This window comes from Gopherus evgoodei, chromosome 6 (genome assembly GCF_007399415.2).
Source record: "Gopherus evgoodei ecotype Sinaloan lineage chromosome 6, rGopEvg1_v1.p, whole genome shotgun sequence".
NCBI classification, from domain to species: Eukaryota; Metazoa; Chordata; order Testudines; family Testudinidae; genus Gopherus; species Gopherus evgoodei.
In genome coordinates this window covers 73,321,735-73,333,563 of record NC_044327.1, presented here as the reverse complement: position 1 = coordinate 73,333,563, position 11,829 = coordinate 73,321,735, and the positions used below count along the sequence as shown (strand labels likewise).

The 11,829-nt window shown below is 36.4% G+C and overlaps 1 protein-coding gene across 1 annotated transcript in view; it reads right to left on the bottom strand.

The window, feature by feature from the left end:
- CHD1 (chromodomain helicase DNA binding protein 1) overlaps nt 1-11,829 on the bottom strand; it is an 86,417-nt gene that overhangs the window by 55,712 nt on the left and 18,876 nt on the right. The window contains 6 exon segments of the mRNA XM_030566220.1: nt 426-651; nt 3,102-3,364; nt 3,709-3,858; nt 5,431-5,498; nt 6,891-6,992; nt 8,025-8,229. Coding sequence (XP_030422080.1) covers nt 426-651; nt 3,102-3,364; nt 3,709-3,858; nt 5,431-5,498; nt 6,891-6,992; nt 8,025-8,229 — 1,014 coding nt within the window.

Here is an 11,829-nt window from a genome sequence, read left to right as displayed (position 1 = left end):
GAATGTTATGAACAGTTCTGCTTAAAGTACCATGGTCAAGAAAAGCAAATGGTAGGCCATTTGAGTAAACAGTAAACAATGCATACTGCTTATGGTGTAAATATTTTATTTATACTATGCGAATTATAAGCAGTTAAGAAAAATAACTTCCAAGCAGGCTTAGCTATTTATTAAAGGCATGATCCTGCAAGATGCTGCATATCATCATTCACTCAATGGAATGAAGTTGAGGATGCTGTACACCTTGCAGGAACTTAAAACGCGAGGTGGTTTTAACAATAAAAAGATCATGTATTATCTTCTTGTTGAACATACACTATGGAAAAATATTCTCATATGCAGATCAATCCCCTTGCAATACTACATAAGCACAAATGCTGGTAAAAAAATCTGTACTATGAAAGATGGCTATTGATAACATTCACCATCGTTTTGTTTCCTGATCCTTTTTCTTGTAGTTGTCCAGTTTCTTCATTCCTTTAACATTCTGCTGCTTCAAGGTTTCTTCAGTCTCCCATGTATTATGGATATGGGACCAGCCTTTCCATTTAATCAGATACTGTATTTCTCCTGGCTCCTTCGATTTATCAAACCCTGCATTTGGATCACCGTCTGCCTCAACTGCATAGATGGTAGTTATAGCACCAGTGGCTGAAAAGGAAATCACAACGTAAGTTTTAATAGATCATAAGTACCGGTAAATCACCTAACAATGAATTTGATATTAATATAATTCAATTGGTAAATTTTTTTTATAATATGAGCATTTATCAACACATGATCAATTACTTCTGTAGTTCTCTTCCCCCTAGTGTTATCTGCATAATTCTGCTATAGAAGTATATGCCAGTCAAATAGTCTCAAAGACCTGATTTAATAATAAGACAATTTAACCAATAAAACTGAGCATCTAAATTAACTCAAGGTGAAAGGAGAGTGGATGAAAGGACGGGGTGGACAGCCCTTAATATGTTCAAGGCTTTGCTACTACATGTAACCTTCTTCCTTTTAGAAAGAGTGGATGAATTCACATTTTTGTGATGAAATTTTATTTTGTTTTGGAATTGCATAGAAAATGTAAAGCAGATTGAACTGTTTTGAATATGGTCTGGAAGAGCACTAATAATGCAAAGCATTGATCAAAAAGGAAATAAATAAATAAATCAATAGACCATATTAGGTATCCATTCAGGTATCAGCCACAGACTTTTGAAAAGGAAGATATAGAACCCATATCTGAACTTAAATTTGGCATATCTTTGATTATGAAGTTTACTGTTTCTTTATATGTTTAGGCTCATCCAATTAGAAATGTGATTTTATATTTATAATTTAAATAATTTATAAAACAGCACATATAAAAATGCAAGGGGACAGCAGCAGTGGTGAATTTCTGGTGTGGATCAAGGTTATTCACTATGTCAGCTGTTCTCAAACTGTGGGTCGTGACCCCATTTTAATGGGGTCACCAGAGCTGGCTCAGTCTTGCTGGGACCCAGGGCTGAAGCCAAAGGCCACAGGCTTCAGCTCTGGGTGGCAGGGCTCAGATCACAGGTCCCTTATCTGGGGCTGAAGCCCTTGGGCTTCAACTTTGGCCCCCTTGCCCAGGGTATTGGAACTCAGGCTTTGCTCCCCTCCCCTCCATTCTGGGCAGCAGGGCTCAGGCTGGCTCAGGCTTCGGTCCTCCACTCCTGGGGTCGTGTAATAATTTTTGTTGTCAGATGGGGGTTGTGGTTGAATAAAGTTTGAGAACTCCCACACTACATACATGCGCTTGTGAATTCCCTTTCCAATTGGCCTACCAAGTCTAAAGAAGAAAAGATTCTATGAAATTGAAAATATGAAGCTGTATTTTCTCAAAATTCTTAATACTTCACTAGCAAGGAGAAATAATTCACTATGTGTTTTAAATCTAATGTATGTTAACATTATTTTGGAGGAAGATGACAAACATAAAAAAGTAATGCACGCTATATATTTTGAAAAGTAAAAATTTTTTTTGTTTAATTGTAAGTTACAACAAAAGTTTTAAAAAGAATTTAAAACAGGATTATCAAAAACTCATTCTGGACAGAGCCAAATTGCAGTTTTAATTATGGCTGTGGGACAGGGCACAAATATTGAACTCCATATACTACCCTCATAATCCACATAACATTCCCACTAATATCAAAGGAAAGTTTTCACACACAAAAATTTAAAATATGTATTTTACGTCTTAACTAAAGTTTTAGTTATTATTTATTCATTATCTTATTGCCACATTCAGCATCACTCAGTGGGAAAGTATGCTCACCTCTACAACCATCATTCTTTCTAACCTTCTCTTCTCATTCTCTTTCCCCCCCATCCCCTCATGGCCATATCAACACTAGGAAGAATGGTGTATTTTAGCACGTTAACGAAAAACATGTTAAAATCCTAATACAGACAGCGTAAATTGTGGTTTTAAAATGTTAGCTAGTTGCTAACATTGAGGTCAACCCTAGGGCTGAGACTAGGGTTTTCTTTGACCAGTTAACACACGTTAAAAAGGACAATTTTTCTTAGTGAAGACAACACCTGTATTTCTTTCCCCGGAAGCAACTTCCAATTCCCACCTTCAATGGTTTCATTCCCATACCCTTCTCCATTTTACCGCCAAACTACTAAGCAATTCAACAGTTAACGCAGATACATAAGCCATCATCATTACACTTTGGCGCTAACATCCAACATGTATCCAAGCATGCACGCGTGAGCAAAAATACTCCTTTTGCTTACTCTGAATTCAAAATAAGGAAAAGCAGCAAAGAATCCTGTGGCACCTTATAGACTAACAGACGTTTTGGAGCATGAGCTTTCGTGGGTGAATACCCACTTCCTCAGATGCATGACATGATGCATGACATGATCTATTGATTTGCTGCTTTTACAGATCCAGACTAACACGGCTACCCTCTGATACAAAATAATGAAGTTATCTTTGCATTTATTAAGCTAGAAACTGGTTTTTAAATGAAAGTTTCGATGCTGCAGAAACTGTAACAAATACATAAAAGTTGTAAAAACTGCTCTTGGATTCACTGAAGTAGCATTTTGAGAATCTAGGTCAAAAATACCTCCTTTTCGTCCAACACGACTATCCATAAACTTCTCTATCGTTTCAAATTCATCTTCTTCAGGTTGCGGGACATCCTCTCCACAGACTTCCAGCAAGTCATCTGAATCTGTCTTTGTTTCTTCAGCTTCTTTGTAACTAATGTTGACTGTTGCCTGACGGCGAGATCCTCTTTTATCATAATCATCATCTTCATCCTCATCAGATGAATCGAGTTGCCTGTTCTTCTGTCCTGCACTCTTTTTCCCACTTTTTGGCTTAATTCTTAAAAAGAACAAGAGTTGACAAAATAAAGATGTTTTCAATACAGAAATACCCACAAATTTTCTGCCATTTCTTACAGAAAATTAATAGTTTACCGCGATTGTTCAACTGTACCATACTCAATTAGATAATGTAGGGGAAAACATTCACTATGACTCACTGCTGTGATAACATCTTTTGTAACTTCAAAAAACAACTTCCACTCTTGGGATACAGAACTCTACTAATAAATAGTTACATTTGGATTTGAGCTGAGAGACAGAGAGAGACCGAGAACGAAAAAAGACATTCATATTCTCATCAGAAATCTTATCATAACGTATCTTAATTTCCAGAATTCTTACCTGCTTGGAGGTTTCCTGCTTTTCACTTTATTTTTTGGCTCATAGTCAGATTCACTCTCTTCACAACTGCTTTTCTCTCTATCCTCCTCTGATTCAGAATCTGAACCAGTCCCAGAGACAGATCCTGATCCAGACATTTGCCAGTCTTCACTTCACATATTAAAAGGCAGAAAAGTCAAGAATTAGAATATTCAGCATCACAGTGAAGTCTGTATATATGAACGCCGAAAACGAATAATCTTGTTGACAGAAATAAGCATTAAGGCAGTTAATAATTCAGGGTCATTAAAAGGATAGAAAATTACTAAGAACAGACAGAAATGTTATGAAACTCATTGATCTCTCTACTGCCATGAACATGGATACTGCATCTGGAAACAAGAACACCATCCAATTTCTGGAAAAAAAAACCATGTCAGATGCCTTTTCATTAAGCATCTGTAATAGAATGATGCTAGAAACACTTTCCTTCACCTCTTACAGAAACAAGATAGATTATATTTTCCAATGTTCAGTGGTCCAGTAAATGGACAATTGTTCAGGAGTTTAATGCTATAGTGTTACGTGAACCTACTATAATCAGGGTTTCTAGCATGGATATTGATTTTGGGCATCCTGACAAACTGATATGCAGGTTGGCAAGTGACTATTTGGACAAATAGGAAACAGCTATGAAAATTTGTCTTTCAAGAAACATGGACAGAGGTTTCTGGGTATTTGGTAAGAGACACAAACAAATGCGCTAGTTAAAATATTCTTAGAACCAAACAATTAGATCTATAAAATTCAACAGCAGTTTTTGGTTCTCCATACTTTAATAGATTTCTGTGAATTTTTAAAATTACAAAGGATAGGGGAAAATAAATAACTTTAGTCAATCACAACCAAAAAGAACTAAACATACAAAATTACACACTAACTTTAAAAGAGTTATAAAAAAAAAAAAAGAGTTCCTGAAAAGTGCCAGATTGACAGTCCTAGAAATTGAAGGGGTTTATTTTCCACAGAACCTGTATCAGACAGGCAATGACAGTACAAGCTTCCCTACACTGCACCTCTAACATTCCTCAACGCTGACCAAGTGAAGGGCATGCTTCTCAGGCTGATAGGATAATTTTAATTTCCATAGGTCATTCAATCCTTGGTTGCTGAACTGAGACCAATAAGGTTGACAATCTGTATCAAACATGATGGTCATTTTTGCCCTTGATATTTCAAAAAGATGTCAAATTGTAACAACTTTGTCATTATCTTCTTAATTCCAACTAGTGACCTGGAGATAAAATGACCTATATAATTATTCCCAATTACCATAGCCATATATAGATAATTTTCAGGATAGGATATTGAGCAGAAAAAGTATGTTACAACTAATACGCTGCACTGTAAGATTCTACAAAGCATTGCTGGAGGTGCTTTTGAACAGACACTATCAATACAAATGTACTTGGTACAGGGTATTTTACTAACTGGGGAATTTAACGTCCTGTTTTACATATAGGACTCAACTTGAAATACATGTTGCATCTAAATATCTATGTATTAGAAAATATCCCAACATTCTAATCAAGAGTGAGAAGTGACAAAATCAAGTCCAAAAACCAACCTGAAGTCAGAGTAGAACTAAAATACTTCTATATTAGATGAAGTATATATAAATACTAAAATATGCAAGTAGAAAGGACATTTTTATGCAGTATTCTTATATGTAAAATATCCTACTCTTTATGTTTTTTCCTCTTGGTCTCACTGGATGAGTCATCCAAAGTGTCTTCGCTACTAGAGGAATCCTGCAGAGAAAGCAAATATATAGAATTTGTTATCAAATATTAAAAGAGCAGTGCAACTGTTAGCAATCTGGCTTCCATTCTTGAGTTGGTATACATTTATTTTTCATGTTTGATTACTTGTCTCCTTCAGTACACAATGATGCACTGAATATGACTAGGGTTTCAACATTTTAGTATGATTCAAAATCCATCACAGTTTTTTATGCATTCTACTGGAATATCTTTTTAAAATCTGTCATAAGTCAGTCAAAATGAACTTCCATCAAGAGACTGAAAATCTTTGTAGTTTAAAGATAAGCCCTGTACCAAATATCACCCTTTTACCCACTCAGGCCCTAGAACTGTTTAAACTGTTTTTTAAGAAAGGCAAAAATATATCTGACTCCTCACTACCTTTACTCTCCAAAAAATTGGATGGACCATATCAGCTCAGACTTCCCTAAAATAATTCTCACTCAGGCAGAGAACAGTTCTGGAAAAAATTCATCCTTGAAAAGAAACTTCTAGAAAGAACCATTTAGCAATAGCTGTAACTTAAGATTTTGTAAGTGTTTACATAGAAAATCTTAACTTACATTTACCATAAAACTAAACAAACAGTTAAAAATGAAAACACCTGATCATCCTAAAACAGAAGTCCAGGGTAATAGAAGAAGAAAATGGGAGAAATTATGAGAGAAGATACTTCTGACCATACTGTTTAATTATTCTTTAGAAGTTGAGGAGAGATGGCCACAAACTTTTTTGCTTAACAGATAACTTTCACTCTCTAACCTCATTAGCATCCCCTTTAAACATATGCTCGCATCCTAGATTCAAATAAAATCAACTGTTCAGATTTTAAAACCTTCTATTTGAATAATTCTAAAATCACTACAAGAAGAAAATGTGATTCCTTGGAAGAGATGACAAGTTCAGGCGAAGGTTTCTCAACCTTTTTTAAAATAAATAGCGTGGACCATATTCTCACAGGGATTGTCATGGAGCTACATCTCCTCCCATTCACTACTGCATAACATACTTTCAGAAATGACAGCAATTGCTTACATGGAAAAGTAATATTTGGAAAGTACTTTTATGCTTTTAAGTAATTTAGTCGCTGGAAACACAAGATGAGAGTCAGTAATACGTGACTTGCCAGCTTGGTACACGGGTCACAATTTGACAACATCTGGTTAAAATGCTTTCTAAGAAAGGTAATTTCTGCAACACTTACCCAAATATATGAAATTAAAAATGATTTAACATTTCTCTAGAAAAGCAAAATTCTCTCCTGAGATGTGTGTACACAATGCTTATTGCCATCAAACAGACTTTCACACATACATATGAAGCGAGTTATGAAACCTCTCTGTTTACATTTAAAGCATAGATTCAAAATAAACTATTCACCTCTTCCGACCCACTGTTTGATGAAGCTGCTTTCTGCTGCTGCTGCTTCCTGAGCATTGCTGATCTCTGTACAGCCAAAATACTTGGATTTGATTTCCAAAACTGAAACAGAAGTCAAATAGAAGAGTCATGCAGACAAATACGGTGGAACTTTACAATGATTTAATACAGTCAAATTCCCTACCTGAAGTTTTGCTAATAAAATTATCTATTTTCGGTTTAAAGAATGAGGAGAATATTTCAATTTGTTACAGCATTTTAATGCAAAATGTAGCATGCTTTACAGTAAATTTAGGAACCATTATATTAACACAAAAGAATACATATACTATAGCCATTGCTAACACATTTCAATTTTAAGTTGTTATAACTCACATAATTCCAATGAAGAATGTAGTTAGTACAATTGTCAAATAAAAAAAATGAATGAAGAGGAAAAACTGAGTTTTAAGCAGAATTATGTTATTTAATATTCTGTTACATTTATTATACTTTCATTCAAGGAGAGTCATAATACTTTACAAATTTTATATATTACACACAGAAGCAACTAGAGCAAATTTGAGGTTATTTTATCCCACAGGATATGCTCAGAAGAAATTTTCTGAACAATTTAGATTTTCTTCTGAAATTTTGCAAACTTCTTCCTCGTAGAAGACTAACTACATGCAAATTTGAAGTGTTCCAGTTCAACAGTTTATCAGATAACAGCAAGCTAAAATATACAGATATGATTTTCAAAAATGAATAGAGTTAAGAAAGAATTTAGTAGCGCAGGGGCCTAAATAAGTGGCCTGATCTTGAAAAGCGGACTATCAATCTACTACAATCAACAGGAGCAGCTGGGTGCTCAGCGCTTTTGATAATCAGGCTATTTATTTACGTACCCTGGTAAGAATTTAAGAGCATAATTTCATGTATCTATTTCTGAAAATCTTGGCTTTAATATTTTCCAGGATATTCCAGTCATGGTATGCAGATATTTTACTAATCAATCCAAGATCAAATCCTAACAGTTTAAGAAGTCTTTCATTCCAGTTCTTATCTATAGTTTATCTATAGTGAAAATAGCTATAGGAGATAACCACATAAAGTCTAATATCTTTCACTGGAATGTTTATTTGTGCATTTTACCTCAGCTCCACCAACTTTTGGTGGTTTTGCTTGAACTTGTTTCTTCTCTCTAGATGTGTCAGACTCTGATTCTGACTGACTGCCCGACTCTGAACCAGAGTCAGAGTCGCTGCTACCTGACTGGCTGCTACTTCCATCGCTACTGCTTCCAGAACTTGAACCAGATCCAGAACCTGATGCTGAACCAGAATCATCATCCGACTGGCTGTAATTAGACATAAAAGAATATTATACAGCATTTTGAGTAGTAGAATAAAATCGAAGTGAAGACAGAAGAAATAATTTAGCTTCACCTGTAAAATTAACTGTGAAATTAGCCAAGCATGCATACAATAGCCTACTCTTAAATAACACACTACATCCATTTATAGGACCTCCATGCTGTTATAACTGGGAGCACTTCACAAGTTGGGTCAATTAATAATATATCCATATGCTCCCCTGCAGCCCACAGCTTCAGAGAGGAAAAAAGACTTTGCCAGTTGATTAAATTCCACAGTTTTACTTTCATTGAAAGGAGTGGGCAAAACAAACATGCCTTGCTTATCTTTATAAATAGGGCCAAATTCAAAGTGAGAGTTATCCACCTATTCCCTGTAAGAGGAAATTGTAGAATGATCATCTTGCTATTGTGAAAGCCCTACACCCAACTTCTATAAAGTTCAACTTTGGGATAGGTAGTTCTAGCTTTCATGTATAGTGTAGGTTATACGATGGGTTTCTGATAGAGACGTGTACTATGATTTTCACCCTGCAGTTAATTAACAGCTAATGCACAAAGGAGAACTGAGATGGAAAGAACGGATCAGAGATATCCCCCCTCCTTCCAGACAACAGGAAAGGAGAAAGGGGTCTGATAAACTCAGAGCTATTAGCCAAACCTTGTAGAAAAGATTATGCTTCAAGCAAGGACCAGGGACAGCACCCTGATATGACAGGTCATCCATGATCAGGGCAAACAGTCCAAGCAGGCAGAATGCTAATAGCACTGCATTTCACATCCATCTCAATTATTTGTTTTAAATAATATCTATATAATTTCAGTATCACCCATAACTGTCAGGCAAAGAGGTCTTCCAGCAAAAGCAGGATAGATCAGATTATCTTTCCTAATATTTCTGAAGTAAAAAGAAAAAACTCCAAACTTTTAAAAAACCACAAATATTTCAGCCCTTCTTTATATTTCATAAAGAAACCAAAATAGGACAAACCGTTAAATTTAAAGAAAATCCTTTGTAGGTCACATTTCAGGCCTTGTGTTGCAAATCTGGACTTGGTGATTTATACAAAGACAGGATTATCAGGAAAAGTTATCAGGACCCTTGGATTCCATTCCTGAGGGCTCACCTACATAGATAATTATACTTGCATGATTTTACTGGTATAGTTATCCAAATGTGACTCTCCATGTTGACATACTTATGCCAGTAAAATTCCCCATTTAAAAAAGCTCAGAGTCTCCCACTAAACTACTGCATAACCACCACCAAGTCACCTGCCCTACATACATAGTTATGCTTGAGATGACTGACTGCCCCCTTCTCTCTCTCTTCCTCCTTTAGTTACATCACACTTCAAATAATTTATTTAGTTTAAAAAGAATGAATTAGTGTACATAACATTTTGCAACAGTATTTTTATATGCACATATGCTGAACTATGTTCAAGATACAAACAAATCTGGTTTCTCAAAACAATTAAAAAAAAACCAAAAAACCATAATACACCTCTACACCGACATAACATAACCCGATATAACACGAATTCGGATATAACGCGGTAAAACAGTGCTCCGGGGGGGGCTGCGCACTCCAGTGAATCAAAGCAAGTTCGATATAACGTGGTTTCACCTATAACGCGGTAAGATTTTTGCTTCCCAAGGACAGCATTATATTGGGGTAGAGCTGTATTAATTTAACATAGAAGCCTCAATATTTTTAGACAGACATCTTGATGGAAAGCATTATAGGGACAATTTTGCCTTTAAAGTACCTGAATAATTTAAAAAGAATGTATACTAGACTGTAAATAAGCATCTTGATACAACAGGTAATATTTAAAAAACCAATTACAAAAGTCAATCCATCCTCTTAACAGACTTTCAGTTGCATCACGTTTAAAAAAAAACTTATCATATAACTTTAAACAAACTTTCCCTTGTGCTAAAACTATTTGAACCAATGTATGCAAGTTGCGTGCCTCTCTATCAGTGACTGATGAATACATAAGACTACAAAGCATGCAATAACTATTTTAAAGACTACTAGAAGCTTTATTTTAAAAAACAAACAAAAACACCAAAGCCTATGTAATCTAATTGCATATTTATTAAGAGCATGTTTTCTACAATAAAACGTGGTTGGAGCAGTGCTTTTTTTTTTTTTTTTTTTTTTTTTTTAAATCATGCCCTCATGGATGCCAAGAAAGCATTCCAAATATGAACTGAGAGTGAATCCCTCCAATATTAGCACTAAACAACTAGCTATTAGTTAATGGGAGCTGTGCATGCTCGGCATCTCTGATTTTAAAGCACCTGAGCCTTCAAAAATTAGGCATCCTAAAATCGAGGCAATCGTGTAAAATTTGGCCCTTAACAACTGCACCTTACTTTTTCCATGTCTAAAAGGGGATAATATCCATCTTGAGGAAAAAAAAAACATTGATATCCTCAGTTTAAAGTGCCATATGCAGCATACGACAGAGACACTGGATTTATGGCTTAGTATAACAATCTGTAACTCACTAAATCCCCTCTTTTAGTCCTATACAGAGGTGTTAACAGGCCACTCTACCTTGAATGGTCCCTTAGAATATGAGCTAACTATTTATGCTAAACAGTCTATTCCATCTTGCATTTAGCTGTGATGCTCAGAATACCTTTCCCAGACCTGAAGAAGAGCTCTGTGTGGCTTGTCTCTCTCGTCAACAGACATTGGTCCAATAAAAGATATTTTCTCACCCACCTTATCTCTCTAATATCCTGGGACCAACATGGCTACAACACTGCATATGCAGCATAAAGTATTCTTAATGTAGCTGGTTGTAGCTGTTGTGGATATGAAGGGAAGTGCTCTGCTATTTACAACTGCCCCATAAAGAGTTGTGAAGCCCAACAGTGCTTCTCTCTCCTGATCTCCTAGAGTAAGGCCATGGCTACACTGGCGCTTTACAGCGCTGCAACTTTCGCGCTTAGGGGTGTGGAAAAACACCCCCCTGAGCACTGCAAGATACAGTGCTGTAAAGCCTCAGTGTAATCAGTACCGCAGCACTGGGAGCGCGGCTCCCAGCGCTACAAGCTACACCCGTAGAGGACGTGGTTTACGTGCAGTGCTGGGAGAGCTCTCTCCCAGCGCTGGCGCTGCGACCACACGCATACTTCAAAGCGCTGCCGAAGTCTCAAGTGTAGCCATACCCCGAGTCTAAAGGACAATGTTAAAAGCTACCTCTGTTCCTACCTTTGCCTAGCCCAGTGGGAGAGAAACAATGTTTCTGTTACCTAGAGGAACAATTAACTATTTCTATAAAGTGCTCATTGGGTATGTCTCCACAGGAGAAAAAAGGAGGTGGTGAGTCTCAGAGCCCAAGTCAACTTAGATTCACACTGCAGGGTTAAAAATAGCAGTGCAGATATTGTGGGCTCAAGAACCTGCAGAGGGTCTTAGATCCCAAGCTCCAGCCCGAGCCCAACATTTACACTGATATTTTTAGTGCTGCAGCATAAGCCCTGCAAGCTAAGTCAGTTGACCTAGGCTCTGGGCTCATGGCCATGGGTCTTTTCACGCCCCTGAGTGACGTAGCTAGGTTG